The 24214-nt window shown below is 43.4% G+C and overlaps 1 protein-coding gene across 1 annotated transcript in view; it reads right to left on the bottom strand.

The window, feature by feature from the left end:
* The window catches only part of LOC146062974 (putative cation-transporting ATPase 13A4), a 74406-nt gene that overhangs the window by 43763 nt on the left and 6429 nt on the right, over positions 1–24214 (bottom strand). Inside the window, exons 4-12 of the mRNA XM_083174984.1 lie at positions 23971–24041; positions 23204–23284; positions 21445–21514; positions 20941–21075; positions 16954–17026; positions 15216–15347; positions 11545–11715; positions 4373–4530; positions 1733–1921 (exon numbers count right to left, since the gene is read on the bottom strand). Of these exons, the coding sequence (XP_083031110.1) occupies positions 1733–1921; positions 4373–4530; positions 11545–11715; positions 15216–15347; positions 16954–17026; positions 20941–21075; positions 21445–21514; positions 23204–23284; positions 23971–24041 (1080 nt within the window). The remainder of the gene's footprint in view (positions 1–1732; positions 1922–4372; positions 4531–11544; positions 11716–15215; positions 15348–16953; positions 17027–20940; positions 21076–21444; positions 21515–23203; positions 23285–23970; positions 24042–24214) is intronic.

Here is a 24214-nt window from a genome sequence, read left to right as displayed (position 1 = left end):
AGACCTGGACATAAGTGGCTTTGCAGAGGGGCAGTGATTTTGTGTGGGGCTTACAGTATGGCCCTTATTCAGATCTGATCACAGTACAAATTTGTTCTGAAAATGGGCAGAACCATGTGCACTGTAGGTGGGGCAGATGTAACATGTGCAGAGAGAGTTACCTTTGGGTGGGGTGTGTTGAAACTGAAATATAAATTGCATGGTAAAAATAATGCAGCCAGTATTTACCCTGCACAGAAACAAAATAATTCACACAAATCTAACTTCTGCACCACCTGCAGTGCACATGGTTTTGCCATTTTGAGAAGCAGGTGTTAATATTACTGACCTGGGATCTAGTCCCTATATGCACGTAAGTGTATCTTTGTAATGGATTTATATCCACACATCACACAGCATGCTCAATTGGAAATTAACTGACCTGGGAAACAATCCCTATGTTCACGTAGGAGTATCTTTGTGGGGAGGACTCACATTGGGATCAAAAGAATCATCTATACACAGATATGTGCATTTATTTCTGAGATCAGCGCCTGGTCATTATCCCATTTCTTGTTCATGTGCTTATAGAGGAATGGTGCTCCTAGGATAAACCCCCGGGCGGCAGATCTGAGAGCGCAGTTAAACCAGTACCATTTACACGGAGTAGGAGCTTTGCTCTTGGTTTTAATTTTACTTCAGTGGCAATTACATAAATCTCAATCAAATATATAATAGTTTAAGCAGGGGCGAATTTAGGGGTCAGGCCGCCCCTAGGCACAACATTTTTGTGCCCCCCCTCCCCCTATTTTAATTGAATCATATATGTATATACATTGTTATTTATATATATTTCATAAAAATATTTTTTCATATTTTTTTAAGCACTCTGGACTGCTCACTGTACAGAGGATCCGGAGGGAGGGAGGCACTTATTAGTACAGTGATTAGCACAGTGTCTCTGTCAGTCTCTATCCGGCTCATACACTGTGACTGACTGAGCGCAGGGAGGATCTGTGCACCGCTCAGCTCAGCTGCTGGATACACAGCAGCCAATAGACTATGTGTGTGTGTAGAGTAGCCAATGGGCGGGAGCCGGCAGCAGTGAGCCTGAGACATTTCTGGACGCGCAGGGGGACCGTAGGACCCAGCCACTAAGCGGTGATGTAATATGCATGGCAGAGTGGGTGGGCAGTGGCGGGTGACGAGCGGCGCTGCCGCCTACATATGATAATTCATGTCTACGGCGGCGGCGCTCGTCACTCGCCACTGCCTACCCGCTGTGCCATTTAGCAGAATGTCAGCCTGCCTGCCGCCCTTAGTTGGTGCCGCCCTGAGGCCGGTGCCTCACGGGCCTAGGCACAAATCCGGCCCTGAGTTTAAGCATACAAGTACCTCAAATGTATTTAAATATTTTTAATACAGACATCTTTAACGACAAGTTATGCTCTCCACCTTAATAATAATAATAATTATAATATAATTACTTAGAGGTATTTTCTTCTAAAATTATATTTACTCATTACATAGTGTTCCTTTTGGTGATTCAGGCTCTATAGTGCATGATATAATAACCAAAAAGTGGTTTCCTGAAATGAAGAGTCCTACGAATGGTGGATTCCTTTAGGTAGATTCAAATTATAATACTATGAATCTTTTTCCCTCCATGGGAGTGGTGCATTAACATAAAGCATAGAGATAATCTATACAGAATGAAACAACATTTGTAGAAAAAGCATTGAAATAAAGTTACTTTATCAAAGCAGAAGAGATTGAGCTGGCCGCACATGTTGATTCTGTCTGGACTGATGCAGAATATGCTCTTTTTCTTTAATCTACTTTGAGCATAGAGAATCCCAACAGTCAGAGCAGCTGGTATGATTGGACAAATGGCAGAAGTCAAGAGGACAAGAGCCTCCACGATAATTCTCCAAACAGAAACCTATTATTAAAACAAAGAGATGAAATCTTGGAGGGTTATACAAAGTATATTATTTTAGTTATATTCAGCTAAGTTTACAGTAGTGTTTCTCAAACCTTAGGGCAGTGGATCCCAAGCTTTCTTATTTATTTATTTACAGTTTCTTATATAGCGCAGCAGATTCCGTTGCGCTTTACAATGGTAGACAGTGATAAAACAAACTGGGTAACAACAGACAGACTTGGATGTAGGAGAGCCCTGCTGCAAGCTTACAATCTATACAATTTCTTGAATCACAATGCCCTAGACCAGTAGTTTCCAAACTGTGTGCCGTGGCACCCTTGCAGGGGTGCCTCAGGTTGGTGGTCCAGGACCAATAATAATCGTTTATGGTCATTGTGATAGGCAAAACCAGTGCTAGTGGCTACCAATCAAACCATGCGAACAAAGAGAAGTGAGTCCTGTCCCTCACCAGGCAACTCAACGGTTGAAACAATTAACTTTATTGAGAAAAAAATACTACATTTCTCAATCAGGGCCAGATGTACTAAGCTTCAAAAGTGATAAAATGGAGAGTGATAAACAAACCAGCCAATCAGCTCCTACCTGCCATGTCACAGGCTGGGTTTGAAAAATGACAGGTACAGATGGAGTGCCTCTCAGCCTGCACCGGGGCTCGCCAGATTGCCCCCGCTGGCGAGATGGCGCTCCATCTGACTGGGACGCGCAAGTGTCCCAGATTCCGGGCGGCGTAGGATGCAAACCCTGTCCTTCTTGTTTCTGGGAAATGGGCAGGGATAGGGGGGGAGCAGGGAGGTGGGATCGGGCGGCAAGGACCAGCAAGGACTGGTGGCAAGGTGGAGGGGACTCGTGGGGAGCTCCATAGTAATAGGATGTGCACGCGTCTCGTGCGCACGTGCCCCCTTCCGGCGGCTGCCAGGGACTGGTGGTTGGCGATCTGTCCGCCAGCCTCTGCAAAGACCACAAGCGCTCGAACTGTAGGAGCTGATTGGTTGGTGGTTTATTGATCTCCATTGTATCACTTTTCATGGCTTAGTACATCTAGCCCTAAAAAACTGTTATACTAGGGGTGCTGAGAATTCTATGGTGCTGTGATTCCAAAAAGTTTTGTGACCACTGCCCTAGACTCTTTTTCTCCTGTTACACCTAGGCCCCAAATTTGTTATTTAGAAATTCAGTAAAAATGGTTAAAAAGTAAATTATACGTACTGGTCATCCTTTGGCTAAGTTACGTGGTGGTAAACATGGTACACATTTGTCTGTCCATTTATTTTATTATTGGCAAACGCCAGCAATAACACATTGCGGTAAATTTACTAAGATGTGAGTACTATTAAAGATGAGGTGTTGCGCAAAGCAACCAATCAGATTCTGCTTATTATTTATTTACCACCTTCTAGAAGATAATTGATAGAATCTGATTGGTTGCTATGGACAACATCCCCTCTTCAATAGAACTCCCATCTTAGTAAACGTACCTCATTGATCATAACTGACTTGATTTGAGGGGACCACCAACCTGTGGAAATGCCTGCCAGTGTCATATGGAACACCAGAGTGCCACAGCCACCGCCTTTACAGTTTCCTAACTGGCAATTTTTGTATTCAGTTTTTGTACCTGTTTTCACACTGAAGGAAATTAATTACAGTAATAACTGGTGACTTTTGTTATACAATAGCTGCCTTAGTACACCACAGTAAGTCTGTTTAAAACCAACAATACTGTACAAGAAGTCTTTTCCTTCTAATATTTGGACATGTGCAAAATATATCAGATTTTGGTCAGTGTTAAATAATAAATGTAATTCCCTTGCTACATTGAAGAGACTGAGGACAGGATGTACTAAGGGAAAAACGTACTTAGACTCGGCTGCCGCGTTTTCACCCACCTAGGGTATCGCCACCTTTGGGCTTCTTAAAGTCAGCAAATGCAACTCATCGTCCCCCACCACAGATGCCGACCCCACTCCCCGACCAGCATACCTCCGTCAAACTCCTCCTCCCCCTACCAACCAAGGTCCTTCTGGCTGCAGGGGGCAGAAGGAGGCATCCAGGACACCTGCTTCCTTTCCAGGGAGGGGAGCTGAAGAGGGAGAGCCCAGGGATGTGACAGAGATCCCGCACACTACATCACAGGTATCGCAGGGGCCTCCGTCACCGCAGATGTTAGTACATATGCGCTAGCATCGCTTTAATGGCACGGCAATGTATTTTACATCCCCCCCTGATTCTGGGAGACCTTTTTTTATTTTTAAACACAACTACAGGTATATTATTTGCTAGGGAAAATACCAACATATAACAAAGATAACTGTTGAATATGCTTCCTGTATGTAACCAAAATGTTTGGTTATATTGTTGATGGTCTATTACATTATGCACTAGAATAAATAATATCGGTAACATAACATCTCAGAGAAAAAGCTTATAATTATAATAAAAAGGCATTACCTTCCTCTGTGCAAATATGATCACAGCATATAAAATACCAACAACGGCAAGAAATCCCAAAAATATGAAAAACCATTTAACATCTCTGTGCAGTTTGAAGTTTAAAGGCTTCGGGTACAGTATGGATCTTACCATGTCCCCCTTAGTTGTATTAAAGCCTAAAATAAAACCAGAAGAGAAAACATTAATTTATACAGTATGTCCCACATTGCCAATGTAGTTTGTCCCATGTGTAAAGAAGCAGGCAGTCTTATACACAAACAAACATACAAAGTATGTGACTTAGACAGGGACCCGATTTCTAAATTTGACTCCTGAAATTCATCCACATTTATATATGTGTATATGGATATATGAAGTAGGTGCTGGAGACTACGGCAATCTTGTCCGGGGACTGTCATAATAAAGCCAGTTCATAAAAAAGCTTCCTCCACTCCTGGCCCAGATGGATTTACCCCTCTATATTATAAAAAATTCGCCTTCATTTTGACCCCTTTTTTAATGGTCTCCTTGATGGTGATTCCCTCAATGCTTTGACCTCCTTGGCCAACATAGTGGTGATTGCCAAACCAGACAAAGATCCCCTCCTGGTCTCAAGTTATAGGCCCATATCTTTGCTCAATGTTGATATCAAAATATATGCAAAAGTGTTGGCCAACAGGCTGGGCCCCCTACTCCCGGACCTGATCCACCCCGACCAGGTGGGCTTTATATCTGGTAGACAGGCATTTGATAATACGCGTCGTACAATTAACTTAATTCATGCTATTCATGAACAGAAAATTCCAGCTCTGGTGTTAAGCTTAGACGCTGAAAAGGCCTTTGACCGGATTCAATGGCCCTTCATGTTTAACATGCTCCAAACTATAGGCATTTCTGGTAGATTTTTTCAGGGAATCTCGACTCTTTATGACAAACCACGTGCTGCAGTGTTGGCTAATGGATTGGCCTCTTCCCCGTTTTTGATTACCAATGGGACGAGACAAGGATGCCCGCTGTCCCCTCTCATTTTCGCACTAAGTATTGAGCCTCTTGCAGCACGCATTAGATCCAACCCCAATATAAAAGGAATCAGAATAGGTGATGCAGAGCATAAAGTAGCCCTATATGCTGACGACGTGCTGCTCACAATCACTGACCCAGCTAACTCCCTTCCTCATCTCTTCCGTGAGATATCAGATTTTGGGATGTTATCGGGTTATAAAATCAACCCATTAAAAACTGAGGCCCTAGACCTTTATGTTCCGCAGCACATTAAAGATGCACTGGCGTCGACCTATGGCTTCCACTGGAATAGAAGCCAGCTCACCTATTTGGGTGTCGCTATTACTAAAAATTACAGACAACTTTATCAAGCTAACTATCCTAGACTAATAGCTCGTTTACAAAAAGACCTAGCTGATTGGGGAGCATATCATATATCCTGGATTGGTAGAATAAATGCAGTCAAAATGAACGTATTACCACGTCTACTCTATTATTTTCAAACCCTACCGATCCGTGTTCCCCCTTGTATCTTTAAATTTCTTCCAAAAAAAATAATGGACTTTATTTGGTCCTACAAAAAGCCAAGAGTAAGTCGTTTGATAATCCAAAGACGTTCTTCTGGTGGAGGTCTCGGGGTCCCAAACTTATATACATATTACTTAGCAGCGGGGTTGGCTCAGTGCGTCCTTTGGAATAGATCTAATTCTGAGAGGGTTTGGGTAGGGATTGAATCTAAAAATCTCAATCTCCATTCGGTTTCTTCGCTTTTATGGTTACCCAGATCGAACCGTCCTAAGAATATAAGGGCCCACCCGGTAATATCACATTCTTTAGATATCTGGGACACTACCAATAAGCGTTTTAAAATAGCACCCACCCCTAATCCACTGATCCCTCTATTTGATAATCCTAACTTTCACCCTGGTTGCTCCCCTAAGGCATTTAGTAGCTGGTGGAAAAATGGGATTAGGTTCATTAATGACATCTCTCAAAATTCATCCTTCCCCACATTCGCAGACATCCAATCAATACACCCTATTCCGCATAAATATTTCTTTCAATATCTCCAACTCAGGCATTTTCATTCCTCAGTCATTACACAACTCACTGCTAGGCCACTCACTTTATATCTATCTTTATTACCTCAGATTTCTGATATTAGAGCTTCATTTATAAATGCTTGGGAATCTGACCTTGGAAAAACGCTGCAAGACGATGAATGGTCTGAAATTTACTCTAATGTTGCCTCTAGTTCGATATGTGTAAAACTTAAAGAAAATGCATATAAACTTCTGTATAGATGGTATTATGTCCCAGTTAGGCTTAATAAAATGAACGCAGATATATCCTCCCTATGCTGGAGATGTAAAAGGTCAGATGGAACTTTTCTGCATATATGGTGGGACTGCCCAGTTTTAAACCCTTTTTGGCAGAAGCTGGCAACCTTAGCTAGTTCTATTCTGCATATACAAATTCCATTTGAAGCTGGCTATTTTCTACTCTCAATGAATATCCCAGAAACAACTCGTGCAAAGAACAAATTGTTCACTCATATGGTCCTGGCGGCTAGAACCATTATAGCGGGTCTTTGGAAATCACCAACTGTCCCGTCTCTAACTGAGGTGACTGCTAAGATCTGGCATATTCATTCGTTGGAGTACATCACTAGTATCTTAAATTGCTCTTCCGCTAAGTTTATTAAGATCTGGGAGCCCTGGACCACATATTTTAATGTACCCCCAGCCTTCAACTAAAAACTAAGGAATGGATCTCCAAATGGATTAGACCAGTCGGATAGGACCCCCTCCTTTCCGGATCCCTCCTTCCCCTACCCTGTCTCTTCACTTTCCTTGTCTTCCTTCCTTCCTTCATTCACCCTCCTTTTCTTCTCTATTAAATCTCTTAAATATTTTTACTATATGGTTACTTTAGCTTATAACAGTGTTGTTTTTTATTTCTTTTATGTGTATGTATGTATATGTATGTGTATATATATATATATATATATATATATATATATATATATATAGATATGTATGTATGTGTGTGAGTGTGTGTGTATGTATATATATATATGTAATTTACTTATTTTTTTAGTTCTTTTTATTATTTATCACTGTTAATATACATTATACCTTTAGTATATTACCACCCTTAAAAACAAAAGAGATGCTTCTATATTTTGCTGACTGTAAATATTTGGTCCGGGTTCTGGAACCGCTGCGTTGGTTCCTTAATTTTATGTTAATTTGTTCATATTTGGACCCTGTTCTACATTATGTCTTTTTGCCTAACTATTGCTTGATGTATCCATGGCATCTCATTAATGAAATTTATTTAAAAAAAAATAAAAAAAATATAGCCAGTTCATCTACAGCGCTGGTGTTTTCCAAACCTTCTTGTATACACGTTTAGTCTATTTAGGAGATTGATGGTCTCCCAGGAAATAACCAGCAGCTTTTTATTTCATTAACAATTTTATTGCGCCTGGTCAAAAGTATTTTGTATTTGTTACACATAAAAAGTATAAATACATGCAAGTAACTGGGTAGATATTACAAACTAACTATAACTAAAAAGCAAAATATATTTTATGCAAGTTTTTAAAATATCACAGAGGCAGATATTACTAAGTTAACATCCCCCCCTCTGTAAAAATCTGCCACCATCATGGACTGACTAGTAGTGGCAGTGGCTTTCCATCAGAACCACAGCAAGTTAATCACAGTAGGACAGACAGCTCCAGGGGAGGCATTTTCCCACTGAGACTGCTAGACCGCATTGCAGAGAGAGAAACCACTCCACTGCGTTTCATCCAGCAGTGTAGCTTGGTTCCACGGTGCCCGGAGCAAGGGCATGTTCCACGCCCCCCCCCCCCCCTTGTGCAGCGAAAGAGGGGATTGTCCTTGCTCGTTGCCAAGGGGGACTGACCTTGCCCGTTGCTAAGAGGACTGACCTTGCTCGTTAATAATAATAATAATAATAACAGGACCCCACAGGCTGCTCCCTCTGTATAATAAAAAGACACCATAGGATGCTACCCCTGTACAATAAAAGGACACCACATGCTGCTCCCCCTGTATAATAAAAGGACACCACAGGCTGCTCCCCCTGTATAATAAAAGGATACCACAGGCTGCTCCCCCTGTATAATAATAATAACAGGACTCCACAGATTGCTCCCCCTGTATAATAATAAGGCTGCTCCCCTGTATAATAATAATAATAATAGGACCCCACAGCGCTCACCCCTTGACCCCTGGATAGGGTCTCCGGTGCCAGGGATGCGGCGCCATGATGTTGATGCCCGCTGTGCCCGGCATCAGTCAGTGGGGAAAGTTAAAACCCTGCGAGCATTCTCACATCGCGCATGCATTTGGGACGCTGGAGGCAGGGATGCGGCGCCATGACATTGATGACTTTGTGACGTCATGGCGCCGCATCCCTGCCTATGGCGTCCCAAACCGGCGCATGCGCAGTGAGAGCGCTCGTTGGGTTTTAACTGTCCCCAGTGCAGACTGATGCCGGGCACAGCGGGGAGCGGGCGAGCAGGGTGGGAGAGCCGGCGGCAGAGCTCCGGCGCCAGGTGACATGTCGGCGCCCGGAGCTGGTGATCCGCCGGCTCCGCCCTAGCTACGCCTCTGGTTTCATCCACCAATAGGATGCGTTTCATCCATCCATGACAAAGTCCTATTGGTGGATGAAACGCGTTAAGTGTGGCTAATCTTGATGCAAGAAGATGATCCTGTCTGACTAACCAGCAGACAACATCCTCCACCCTCAGCAGCAGCAAGCCAGAAGCCGCGATCACGACCGACTCAGAGCCTGCTGAGTACCGCTAGAAGCTGTCTGCTGCCAGAAACGATTTTGGACACGCTGAATAATCATTGGTATCCTGTGATATATCCAGCCCGTGAGCATGCTTATTGTCATTTCCATCTGCTAAAGCTGCTGAATTGGTGGACTACTGGCTTTGAATATTTATGCTGGCACTGCTGAATTTTAACTTTCATGTATGTGAGCTTTAGTTTTATGTTTTTACACATCAATATCTTTCACTTATGCCTTCCGTGTATCCTTTTTTGATATATATATATATATATATATATATATATATATATATATATATATATATATATATATATATATATATATACATATACAGGTTGAGTATCCCGTATCCGAGTATCCGTTATCCGAATTATTCCGAAAACCATACATTCCAGAAAGTGACAAAAAATATTTTTTTTGCTAAAAACTCACTGGGGACATTTGTAACAGCACTACTGGTGACATGATATGTAACTGGCACTATATATGTGCAAGAAAATGATTGCTTGGCATTCAAATTCAATATCTGATATAGTACACAAATTTTGTTTCATGTTTTGAAACCTTGTTTTTTGAACAAATAAAATATATTTGTGTGTATTTTATGTGGTAATAAAATATATCTGTGTGTATTTTATGTGTTTATACAGCAAACATGCAAGATACTTCAAAATACATACTTGAAATATTAAAATATTCCGAAATACGGAATAATTCGTTATCCAAAATTCTCCTGGTCCCAAGCATTTTGGATACGGGATACTCAACCTGTATATATATATATATATATATATATATATATATATATATATATATATATATATATATATATATATATATATATATATATATTACCACAGTCAGTTCAACAACATGGTGTGGAACTTTCCTCTATACCTGTTGTACCTTCAGTCCTGCTCAAGTTGGTATCTACAGCCCTAAACATGGAGGGATACAGGTTCACAGATGTACAAGACTGGTATATAATTAAGTTACCGTATATACTCGAGTATAAGCCGAGTTATTCAGCCCTTTTTATTTGCTCAGCTTATACTCGAGTCAGTGGCTTTAATATTGTAGGGAAAATGGCCGCGGCTACAGAAACATGGCCGCCGGCCTCCTGCATTGAGGACATGTATGGTGCAGGAGGCCTGGCCATTACAGAGAGGAGCAGGGCAGCACGGCTGCAGAAGGAAGTCAGCGGCTGCCGCACAACCCCCTCCCCTCGTGGAGCCGGTCAGCGGCAGACCCTACCTACCTTGAGTCCCTTGAGCAGTTTCCCACTGTCGAGCATGGCAGCGGTGGACACACCAGGAGATCAGCGGTGGCCATGCACCCTCCTCCCCTACCTCCTTGTGGAGCCAGACAGCACGGCAGCTGCAAACCCCCCCCCCCCCCCAGTACAGGGGATGGAGGTCAGTAAAAGCCGTTCAGCCTGTGGTGTCCCATGCAGGGGGAGAAACCTGTGGTGCCCCATGCAGGGGGAGAAGCCTGTGCTGTGGTGTCCCATGCAGGGGGAGAAACTTATACTCGAGTATATACGGTAGCTTTTTGCATGATAAAAGAGGCTGCCCCATCATGGCAATGAGTTTATAGTAGCACCATCTTCATAATAATGGAGTCTAGATTGAAAAGATCCTCAAGAACCTGAGAAGGTAAGACCTATGGCCTGATTCAAAAATATACAGAAATGCAATGCTGCATGCAAGCAAGATTGTATTTTTGTCCTATCTCCAGGAGGGGCATGCAAGAGATGACTCAGTAGAAGAGACGACTCATGCATGAAGCTGCTATCCCAGCACTGTGACCAGCATTGCAAGCTGGGATCCAACATCGTGATCATTAGCCAGCTAAGAATGCTTACTCAGCTGGACTGTGGAAGTAGGGACTGCTAATGCCAGGAAGTCTGCATGGTAACATGCTGACCCCTGGCTCTCACCTCTTTGAATGCAGTCTGACCCCTGCCACCTACTCACCCCTCAACCCTGCTTCTTGTCAATCAGACAGAAGGGGAGTGAGATTGCAAGCCCCATTCTCCACATGTGCAAAACAGGCCTTGCGCAGCATCAGATTTCCAATTATTATGAATCTGTGCAGCCACAGACCTGTGTTCAGATCTGAATCAGGCCCTAAGACAACTCATGTTTTAATTGATTTACTTTAAGTCAGATGAAATCACCAGTTAACAGGTATTTAAAATAAACATAAAAAGAAAACCTAATAATAATACACATTGGGTCAATTGAAAACAAAAAAACATTTTTTTTTTAACTTTAGCCTAAGTTCTAGTCATGAAGATCCCACAAACTGTACATGGAACTTAGCAATTGGAGACTACCAAACATTAGACTCACCAGTCCTTAATACAACAGCTTTAGCTGGACCTAGTGCAGTGGATTCAGTCCGTATCACTTCTGTTCCACAGAACAGGACATGGCGCTTATAATCTTCTCCACTGTACTGTTTCCAAGGCATTGTGTCATCTCCATGGGGCAATTGTGTTTTAGTCACAGGAATGCATTCACCTAGATTAATTCACAAAGTTAAGGTTTGGGAATGACTTCATCTTATAAATCAACATAACAATCTTCTTATAATACACTTCTTATAAATTGACTCAAGGCATGTTCGACTAGTTTGGCTGAACTGGGCGCCAAAGCTAGAGGGGCACTATGGCTTGGCTGACCCTGATACTAGCAGAGAAAAGACTGTGTGCACTGCCAAGCTGTAGAGGCATTTCAAATGTGGTGCCTGCCACATGCCCTTTATAAAACTCATGGGTCAGCAGCCATTCAGGCAGTGGTGGTGCCTGATTGGCTGCCAGATTTCAAGCTTTCATTGGCTCACAAGCCAGTACCACATTTGAATTGGCCACCAGTCTACTCTGGGGTGCATATGGCTTCCCAAAACTCAGCTGGCTATCCTCATCCCATTTACACCCATTACCTGGTCCCAGACAGTCTCCTATGCCCTCTTTGACAGCAGTCTCCTGAATGTGGTTTCACCACTCTGGACCAGAGTGTCTAATGCTGCCCTCCCACTGCTCTCTCCGTGATGAGGGACTCTTACAAGAGAACCACCCCTGTCAATGTTTTTTTTTTCTGTGGATCTGTCTTTTCTGGTGTGTTTTGTGGCTCTGGCTTTTTCAGTTTGTTAGGTGGTGGGCACCCACATTGTAGCTCCACTCACAATATCCAAAGTGAGTGGTGCCATGAAAATTCTTAAACAGGGCACAAATAGACCTCAAGCTGGCCCTAAAAGCACAATCTCAATGTCAAAGCAAAGAACGAATATGATCATGCTTAGTTGTATGGAAGAAACATTTGGCCTTTTCAGTGTGTAAAACTGGGTACACACCTATAAATATCTGCAGATATCCTGTATCTCTAGATGTAGCCATGCTACACCACCAACACAATATGCCTGTGAATAATGTTTGGCCGACCAGTGGTATATTTTGTTAAACAGATGATGTATCAACCAGTGTGTATGCACCTTTATGTGGGTTGGGCACCAATTGATATCTCACCCACATTTTAACTCCACTCTCTATATACATAGTGAGGAATGCCATGAAAATTCTTGCACAGGGAACAAGTAGACCTGGAGCCGGCCCGAAAAACACTAACTCAATTTCAAAGCAAAGAAGGACATGGTCATGTTTAGTTGTAATGGAAACATATTTCAGAGTAAATGCATTGACTCAGAATTATGAACAATTTCGAAATTTACTGAGATCGAATGGGCACGAATGCACCCATCCTATTTGCTGACGGAACTTGGTGCACATTTAAAAAGTGGCAAATTCGGCCAAGTTACCATTTTTATGAACGGCCAGCTCTGTAAAATTTGGCATTGAGAATGTAAAAAACCATCAATAGAATTTGGCCACATATGGCCATAGAGTTTTATCAGATCCTCTCATTTACAATCATTTGTATGAGTGAATTCTGCCGTGAATTCAGCTCTAAATACAAATATAAAATGCAACATATTAGCGATGCTTCAGGGTCATCTGTATTTGGCTGTTGGTAAACTCTTCAACGAAATACCAATGACGTCTCCATTGCAAAATACAAATCTGGCAGCTATGTAAGTTTGCCGAGTTCTCAGGCCAAAAATATGGTTGATCACAGCCGATCCCATTCGTAACCATAAATATAATGTCTCGGCCTCTACGGCCAAGCTTAGTAATTTTACGACGATATGTTTGCCAGTTAATGATATTTTTGGGAACATAAATGATTCAATATTTTCTTAAAGCGCATGCTGAGCCTGCCTCCTGTCCTCCTGCCTCCTGTGAACATCCCACAGCATCTATTCACTGCTCTCTACTAGGCAGAGCAGCGTGTGGCAGGGGAAAACTCAGCATGGGACACAGCACACCACGGGACACAGCCAGCCCCAAGTGAGATAGAGGACCGTCCCAAAACAATGGGATGCTCCCAAGAAAATCAGGACAGTTGGGAGGTATGCATATAGTCACAAATACATACAGCAGAAAAGAGCAAAAGCAATAGCAAGAACAACAACTTCTGAATCAGGCCCAATATATATGATTTGAGTTTTTTTTTATGTTTCATTATTATTACTGTACAGTTGGAGAACCTGTCAACTTTGTTCCTTATGTCATGGCTCACCATGGCTAGCTATCCTATTGTTCTCAGCAGCAATACAGACAGGGCCGGCACTATCACTAGGCAGCTTTAGGCAGCTGCCTAGAGCGCTGGCCGCTAGAGGGCACACTTTGGTCAACTCAAATAGGTTCACTTTTTGCAGTTTCCACCTGCCTGTCACCAGCAGCAGTTGCCCGTCCGACCTCACAGCCATCACCTGCAGCAGCAGTCGCCCACCTGCCCGACCTCATGACTGTCACCAGCAGCAGCCGGCCGCCCAACCTCCCAGCCATCAACAGCAGCGGCCGACCTCACAGCTGTCACCAGAAGCAGCCGCCCACCTGCCCAACATCACGCCCATTAACGTCACTAAACAGGACTAACAGGGGCGCCGTTGCCGTAGATCAGATCTCCTAGGACAGCTGTCACAGGCGGCTGCGCTGGGCTGCGATTCCTGATTTCTTCAGTAGTGTGTAGCTGCAGCCTGCACCTCTGAGGAAAGAAGGAGGCTGGGACTCAGCAGGGGTGGAGGTGTAGCCTACTTTCCCTCACTTGACTGCCCTGATCGCTGCTTGCCAGATTGAGGTTAAAAAAGTTGCTGGAGGGTGGGGGACCACATTCTATTTATTGTTTATGGGAGTACGGAGGGGTGGGGAAGGGGAGTGAGAGAGAGGTGTTCTGCCTGGAGAGGAGCAGGAGAATCGGATTGATATAAGTATGGATGTATGTAGGAGAGAGACATTGTTTGGATGTACAGATGGGCCGGCTCCATCTTTGGCCGGCGCTCGCCAGATGCTTTTCACTGGCGAGCGCCGGCGATAGAGACTGGGACGCGCGTGCTTCTCACGCGCATGCGCGTCCCAGTATCACGCCGGATCACAGCGGCTGGGCAGCGTCTCCCTGCCCATCCCCACTTCAGGGAGACGCTGCCCAGTTTGGTGGGGGGTTGGGGTGGCGAGGGGGACCGGTGGCGACGGCGGGGGAAGCAGCGAAACCCCTGCCAATCTCCGTTGCCACAGGGCGCGCGAGCGTCTCATGCGTATGCGCCCCTGGCGCTAGCCGACTGCTGGCGGTGGAAGGCGGTTGAATTGCCATCCACTGCAAAGATGGAGCTGGCTTCATCTGTATGTATATACTGAGGACGGTTAACAGACGTTTTGCCTAGGGCGTAAAGAAGCCTCGCACCGGCCCTGACTACAATACATAAAACAAGACAGTAGGGGATTAGCATAGTAATCCTATTACTCACTTAATCCAATTAACAGGCTAAATGAGGAGGGCTCCATCTGTATGTGAGTAAGTTACCTCCAGCAAATTACCATACAGCTGCAAAGTGAATTAATATATATATTACTGCTCCCTGGTCAGATAATATTGATTAGATTCCTACAATGCCAGTTGTCACCTACCTGTTAGCATACCCTCATTCACAATACATGTTCCATTCAACAAAATTGCGTCACATGACATGAAAAAATTTTTGCCAGTTAAAACAACGATATCTCCAGGTACTAAATGTCGAGACTCAACCTGGCAACAATCTGCAAACAGAAACATCAATTAAGTGACAGAATACAGCATATACTGTAGAAGCTCTGCCTACTGTAGCATGTTTGTTTGCATTACATCAATTTAATTGTGTACAGTACTGTATTAATTTTATTGCATTAGACAGAATTAATGTTTGTAGAAATGTGTGACGTTACATAGACCATTTATGGTCATACATTGTAATCACCTTTAGGTACATGTCAAAAATCGTCTAATCACAAAAATAGGTAAATAACAATGTTAAATATTTAAGAACTTGCCCCTCACTTATACTGACACTGTCCCGCCCTCTCCCCACTATGTATGATCTCCCTTCTCTCACTAGATTTCCTGCCTCATTGTTTTGACAGCTGCCGCTGATGTTGCCTCAATACCCCAGCCTGGACAGCATAGTCCAAAATTCAAGTAAATCGAAACACACCGGCTGCCAGTGAGTCCTGGCTGGTAATGTTCGGCAGTTTTTGAGGTGACAGTTTCTGTGACTCCCCTATTTGAATTTGAAACTGCATTGGAGCACCAACTCCGGAGCATTCATTGGTTGCAAGATCTTGTGCAAACCCAGTGGAGCTAGCTGGGATGAGCGACACAGGGGGTCTGGGACAAGTTGAGCAGATGAGATGTTCATATTGTACATCTCAGGGGGATACTGCTTCCTGCTTTGCCTCTTAACCAAGTTATAGTGGAACAATCTGTGCCAGTGTAAGACATCTAACCAACAGTAACAACCAATCAGCTCCTAACCGGTATTTTTAAAGCATAGCCTGTAACATGGAAGTTTTAAGCTAATTGGCTGGTACTTTATCTCCATTTATTTTATCTCTCTCCAAGGTCTAGTACATAGTCCACTTAGTATTGAAAATTGGCAAATATACAAAGATAGAGTACAAATAAAATTTCTGTTATAGATTACAATCTTTATCCTAGTCTTTATTTGTCATTTATAGAGATGTTTTTTTTATATTTAAAATTTTTTTTATGGTTAGTATATGCCTGAATACATTTTTGTAAATTCTATTTCCTCCTATGATTAAGTTTTCTTTGATTCCAATTTATTTTATTGTGATGTTATTTTTGAAGTCAATTGACACAACTGTGCTGCATATAATATACGTTAAAATTGTTTTATATGTGAATTCTTTTATTTTTGTGGAGCAGACATTCAGCACTTGAATCCTGTTTAATTTTTTCCCACCCATAGGTGATATGTCATATCTTAAGCATTATTAACTCAAATCAATAACAGCCAACAGTACATACAGTACATAGTAGGGGGCAATAGTGTCAGAGACATCTGGTGCGTCCAACACCTCCCCTGGTGTCCAAAAATGTGCATGCCTTCTTGGGAAGGGGGGCCTTACTGAGTCTGAAGTGGCATCACTAAGAGGGGAGTGACTTAGCGGGGGAAGCCCCAATAACCTCACGATGGGTGGGTGCAGGCTGCCTGGGAGTCTCCTACGGTACTGCTGGCTTCAGGTTAATGGCACACTGCAGCACCTGTTTCCTGACACTGCTCGAAATCTCATGACCCTACTGATACTAGATCTCAATCTGAGGTTCTAATTACAATATTAGAAAAGTTAGAAATAGGAAAAATACCTTTGTCTCTTGGACACACTGTCACCTTCATGTTATTATGAGCTTTAACCAGATGGTCGAGCTTTGTAGATTGCTGTTTAAGTAAAATATAAAAAATACATGTACAATTATATCTACTATAATACTACAAGGTAGCAAGCAAACAAATGACCCCCCCGGCCTAAAACTTAAAAATAAATGATTAAGAAAGTTATTCCTGACAACTTGTTGGCAAAATGTGTAATGGTTAAAGCTGCAAAATGTTGTGAATTATACTATTATACTACTATAGTATATACTACTCTGCATCAGCAATATACTCAGTGGGAGGGTGTAGAAGGAGAAAATATATATTACCTAAGGACGGCACTAGGATGTTTGTGTTGTGACTGTCAGCCTGAAATGTACCATTAACTGCAGAATATTTCCACTGTACTAAATTATGGGTGACATTCTATGCTCTGCGCTAAATGCGCATGTTTTATTCGCGCACCACATCGCCGCAAATCGCACTTTTACATATCGCATTTTTCAGTCAAAATGCGCATATTTAATGTGATGCGCATTGGAGGCTGAAAAGTGCGAAAAGGGGCGATTTGCGGCGAAGTGGTGCGCTGTATTTAGTCCTGAAAATGTGCGATTTTCATGTCTGAAAATCGCACATTTGCAGGACAGCGCAAAGTTTAAAAAAAAAAACGAGCGCGGGGTCCCCCGCCCGAGTATAACCAGCCCCGGGCTCACTGAGCCGGTGCTGGTGACATAAAATCAGGGTCCCCGACATATAGGGGTCCCCTTGATTTCATGAAACCAGCACCAGGCTCAAGGTCCGGCGCTAGTTCCCAAAATACGGAGGACATAATGACTAGGGGTTCCCCGTATTTTAAGAACCAGCACCGGACACAACCAGCCAGCAGGGTAATGCCACAGCCGGGGGAAACTAATTATATAAGCTCCCGCGGCCAAAGCATTAACCCCCTGGCTGGTCAGCATGGGCAGGGGTCCTGGGGAAGTGGGGACCCCCCCAATGAAGGGGTCCCCCCCTCCAGGACTTACCAGCCCATGCTGATAGTCCGGGGCTGTCCCCGATGCCCCTGGGCGGTGGGCATCGGGCTGATGGCTTGTGTAAAAAAAAGAATTAAAACTATTGTTTTATACTGGCGAACTATCAGTCCCAGCAAGCCTACCCCGCATGCTGGGACTTGGGGAACCACAAGTCCCAGCATGCGGGGCATTAAAGGGCCCGCTGGCACTTGTAGTTCTGCAGTGCAAAAAATAGTTAATAAAATCACACTGACACACTGTAAAATAAAAGTTTAATACACACAAAACACACACACACTGATACTTACCTACCTTGAGCCCGTAGGTCGGTCCCTGGATCCTGGGTCCGTCCTCCGGGGCTCCAGGGCAGAAGAGTCCGGTTCCGGGGCCTTGGTCCTGGTTCCGGGGCTGGTCCTGGGGTTCCGGGGCTCCTGGGCTGCAGAATCCGGGGTCCGGGATCCGAGGTAGTCCCCAGGGGTACCTAAGGAAGGAAATCCAACTCACCTGGTCCCCGGCGACGACCTCGCCATCCTCTCCGGTGTCAGCGCTGCTCCCATCTGGTACCCGGCTCGCAGGACTTTGACAGGCGCTGAGATGTTTCCTCCTCGGCGTCTCTGCACAGAATGATTTCTTGGCCAATCAGGAGCCGAGAAAGTCGGCTCCTGATTGGCCAGAAATCATTCTGAATACAGACGCCGAGAAAGTAACATCTCAGCGCATCTAGAGCAGAGATGTTACCTCCTCGGCTTCTCTAGTTAGAATGATTTCTGGCCAATCAGGAGCCGACTTTCTCGGCTCCTGATTGGCCAAGAAATCATTCTGTGCAGAGACGCCGAGGAGGAAACATCTCAGCGCCTGTCAAAGTCCTGCGAGCCGGGTACCAGATGGGAGCAGCGCTGTCACCGGAGAGGATGGCGAGGTCGTCGCCGGGGACCAGGTGAGTTGGATTTGCTTCCTTAGGTACCCCTGGGGACTACCTCGGATCCCGGACCCCGGATTCTGCAGCCCAGGAGCCCCGGAACCCCAGGACCAGCCCCGGAACCAGGACCAAGGCCCCGGAACCGGACTCTTCTACCCTGGAGCCCCGGAGGACGGACCCAGGATCCAGGGACCGACCTACGGGCTCAAGGTAGGTAAGTATCAGTGTGTGTGTGTTTTGTGTGTATTAAACTTTTATTTTACAGTGTGTCAGTGTGATTTTGTTAACTATTTTTTGCACTGCAGAACTACAAGTGCCAGCGGGCCCTTTAATGCCCCGCATGCTGGGACTTGTGGTTCCCCAAGTCCCAGCATGCGGGGTAGGCTTGCTGGGACTGATAGTTCGCCAGTATAAAACAATAGTTTTAATTCTTTTTTTTACACAAGCCATCAGCCCGATGCCCACCGCCCAGGGGCATCGGGGACAGCCCCGGACTATCAGCATGGGCTGGTAAGTCCTGGAGGGGGGGGACCCCTTTATTGGGGGGGTCCCCACTTCCCCAGGTCCCCTGCCCATGCTGACCAGCCAGGGGGTTAATGCTTTGGCCGCGGGAGCTTATATAATAAGTTTCCCCCGGCTGTGGCATTACCCTGCTGGCTGGTTGTGTCCGGTGCTGGTTCTTAAAATACGGGGGACCCCTAGTCACTTTGTCCCCCGTATTTTGGGAACCAGCGCCGGACCTTGAGCCTGGTGCTGGTTTCATGAAATCAAGGGGACCCCTATTTGTCGGGGACCCTGATTTTATGTCACCAGCACCGGCTCAGTGAGCCCGGGGCTGGTTATACTCGGGCGGGGGACCCCGCGCTCGTTTTTTTTTTTTTAACCCTTTCTTTTATTTTTTACAGCAGAACCCTGCACAGAACATTGCGATCTGTGCAGGGTTCTGGCTAATTCGCCTAACAGACCCTGGTCTGAAATAAGTGCGATAAATAGGCACCTAAAAAATGCGATGTGCAAATGCGCATTGCATTAAATAAGCGACTTGTATACTTTTCTATACGAAAACATCTGGATGCGATAAAAATGCGAATTATTCTCGCATTTTTATTCAGCATACCTTAACGCACATAATATGCGATTTCAGTCCCTTAGCGCATCCCATTAAATTAACGATTTAATGGGAAAATGCGATATCGCCATTTTGTGGTCGAATTACCGCAAAAAAACGATCATCGCAGAGCATAGAATGTCACCCTTAATGTCATTTTGAATAGAGTGTACGTGAATAGGACATGCACATACCGCCTATGTAAGATGTCCTATAATTTAAATATGCATATGCATATGCAGACACCCAGTACAGTAACGCTTTATTAAGTGCATGCATACACACATTCATGCATGCAAACGTACATACATACTCACCTTGTCACATGCTCCCCACAGGTTGGTCCTCTTCAGTAGGATCCAGGGGGTTAAAAAAAAATCGTAACACCCGAACCAATGAACTGGAGAGCCGCCTGTGTATACTCACAGGTGTCCCTCTTCCTGGCTTCTGAAGAAATACCAGTTGCACAACACAACCCAATGTTAAATTTTTAATCTATTTTTTACAATAAAATTATCAACCCTGTGTCCACCGCCCAGGGACATTGGGGACAACCCTGTTTAAGCATGAGGGAGGGGGACCCCTATATTATGGGGATCCCCTCTCCTCTAGGTACCCAGGGTGTTCATGTTTCAGGCCTTAAGTAAAAAGTGTCCCATTGCTGTTTCGGCCCAGTGCTGGTTCCAAAATATGGGGGGACCCCATTATGGTCAGGATTACAAGGCAGATATTCAAACTTGTTCACCAATAGCAACTTTTTATTGTAAAATGTATCCAGTTAAATACAATTCTTTAAAGAGTGCATTTTTCATTCTGTTATTCTATTTTTATTGACATGCACGTTATTGGACATTATAAAGGAGTGTCTAAACTAAAACAAACAACATTGTTCTGCTAGCTCCCCAAAAATGTATTGTGTTATTATTAGGTAATACAGTACCTGTCTGAGTTCCATAAGCGATAAGGTGATTGTACAGGCACATAGTAGTAGAATTGCAATGGAATAACCCAGGTACCCATTAGCCAGCCATAGGACCACAGTGAAAAACTGATACAAATAGAAGAGATTTAACACCTATGTATGACAGAAAGAGAGGATTTTAGAATTGCCAAGGCAGGGAAAACACATTGCCCCTCCCCCAAACAAACAAACCATTTGGGTTCTATATGGAAAAAAAAACAATCACACTGGTCCCCACAGGTAACAAAAATAAAATACATTGGCCCACACATGAAAACAAGAAATCAGTGAATAACAGTTAAACTGGTAGAGGTGGCTATAAACTAGTGTGGACATCTCAAGCTATGGGGGCACACTTGAGAATATCTCAAGGCACATTAGTGTGCCATGGCACAGTGGGTGAAATTGTAAATTACCAGCTTCACAGTAAAAAAAATACAGTATTAATAAAATTAAATAATACTATAAAATATTTGTACATACTTTATTAATGAATAATTTCCAAAGGGGAGCAACTTCAACTTCAATGGTGTTATGACCACATACTAATCTCCTGTAAAATAATGACATAATAAATGCTAATAAGATCTCACATCATCATTGGTAAGATCATTCATATTCGGTTGCAAAATATACATCTTTCAAAATATGCATATCAATGACATTTTATTTCTATTGATTGCGGCGATCGAAGCGCTGGGCAGGCCAATCAGAATGCAGGCATGCTCCTGCCTGCTAGGGTGGGCAGACCGTGTCACATGACGTCATCACCCAACCTCAAATTCATCGGACAGCGTTCATCTTCCAAAATATCCGGTACTTGTTTCCTAGCACGGCGCCCATTGCATCGTATAACATAAGCCTTACAATGGTATGCGATGTGATGGCACCCGATCTTATACAATTTAAAATCGTATACCATTGTGTATGGCATGCAATGCATACAATGCCCCCAATAAGATTATTAATTGTATAAGCACCGTAATGGGTGCTTACAATGTTAAAAGCATCCCCATGCCACCACCACTATCAATGGCAAACCGAAGCGTGGCGAGCGCAGCGAGCCCACGAGGGGCGAAGGTACACGTCCTCCGACCTTTTCATACCCCCTCCATCCACATCGGCGTGGAGTTGATTTTAGATAGTGTGTCGAGCGCAGCGAGCCACCGAGCCTGAAGCATGGCGAGCGCAGCAATCCCCATGAGGGGACGCAGAATACATGTAAAGTAATATGCGTCCCCTCGCAAGGCTCGCTGCGCTCGCCACGCTTCGGGCTCGGTGGCTCGCTACGCTTGTAACACTATGTGAAATCAACTCCACGCCGACGTGGATACTGGGGGTATGAAAAGGTCAAAGGACGCGTACCGCCACCCCTCGCGGGCTCGCTATGCTCGCCACGCTTCGGGTGGCGTGGGGGTGCATTTAACATTGTAAGCAACCATTAGGGTGCTTATACAATTAAAAATTGTATAGGGGGGCCCATTTAACATTGAAAACACCCATTAGGGTGCTTAAACAATTTAAAATCGCATTGCATGCGGCTATATGGCATGCAATGCAATACAATGCATAAGATGCTAGGAAACAAGTACCGAAAATCCTTATGACACAGAATATGTGTCATAGTTATATTCTTTGTATTATTTTAAACAAAATTACAGGGGAAGCGCTGCCTCCCCTGCTTCCCCTGACTGACTCCCTGGTACATATATTATTACATTGTTTACATTAAGGGGTAAATGGAATGAAACTCCTGGGAGTTTATGGGAATGTAGCTGCTAGATTTAAATCTGCGATAATATGAAAGGCAATACCAGCTTTGTTTTGCCTTATAAATGATTCATACTTAAATGTGGATAAATCATCAAAGCCTCCTTAAATGTGGATAAATCATCAAAGCCTCCTGGCTGCCTACAACATGTAGGCTATTACATATACTCCACAGTATCATAGCATAACTAGTATCAGGCCGCACCTCTACCCATCCATGGGGATACACACAGTCCTGACATATGTCTGGCACTGATGCTGCTGCTAAATTGTTGGATGTGTCCTGAGATAAACCTAAAATAATTATGCTTTTAATTGGAACTCAAAATGGGATTAAACTGTAATCCCTTTACTCAGAATCCATTGTGAATGTGTTCATTGTGTTTTAACATTTCGTTACATAATCATCAAAAAGACAATGCAAGCATATACCAAATAGAATAAGCCTATAATTGCTGTAAGTACTGCTTACCTGATATCTTGTTCCTCTTTTCTCAGACCAAGTCCATATTTTGTATGTATGCTATGGCAAGAATGTGTTTCTTCCAGGGTTCTGCAATTCCAGAAATGATTGCATATAAACAGAATTAACATATTGTAAATCACATTTTCTAATTAATTAGATTAATATACAATGAATCTGCTATTTTGGGTATCAAGCCCCTAACATTTGAAATCTACTAAAAAAAATGCAAAAAAAAAAAAAATTGGGAAAAAAAAATACATTACAGTACTGCACTTTACATAACTGTAAAGACATAAATAGTTGACAGCAATAGTAGAAGACTCACACTAAAACTGTGCACACACTATACAATTACATGGCAGACCATCTATGGCATCTGGCTGGTTGGAATGGAATTCTGGACATGGATGAGAGCAAATGACAATCAACCATTTCCCAAACCCTGGAAAATGAACAATAAATGACAATTCAAACAAATTATTTAAAATTTATGTTTAACCAATTTGAACAACAGTTATTGTCTGTATTCCAGTTTGGAGCAAATTGTTGATTGTCATTTGCTCCCTTATATTACCATATTTCCATTCCAACCAAAAAGATTGAACAGATGGTCTGCCAGGTAATTGCATAGTGTATGCCAAGCTTGGAGTGCCTATCTTACCTTCATATTATAAAGTTAATATAAAGTTTCTAAGGCATAAGTTTGGCCAAATTTACAGTAGCTCATATGTCACAGTCAGAAGAGACATACCTACACTAAACGTTCTACTTACCCAATTTTCTCAAACTTCTTTTTAGAATTGTCCCAGACAAATCGAATTTTCTGTACCCTTATAAACTTCACCTGCAAAAAAGATGTATATATACTGGAAATATTTTCGTGAATTGTGTACAGACCTCAAATTAAAAGTGATCAATTAATGGAATTTGCAATTACATACTGGCCTTATGAAATTGCAGATAGAATGAGCGATTTTATCACACACAATACATAATCTCTCCATAAAACAGTAAACT

The sequence above is a fragment of the Crinia signifera genome, chromosome 3 (assembly GCF_055691185.1).
Source record: "Crinia signifera chromosome 3, ASM5569118v1, whole genome shotgun sequence".
In the NCBI taxonomy this organism is placed as follows: domain Eukaryota; kingdom Metazoa; phylum Chordata; class Amphibia; order Anura; family Myobatrachidae; genus Crinia; species Crinia signifera.
Note: the sequence above shows the minus strand (reverse complement) of the source record. Positions and strands in the feature narration are given on the sequence as shown.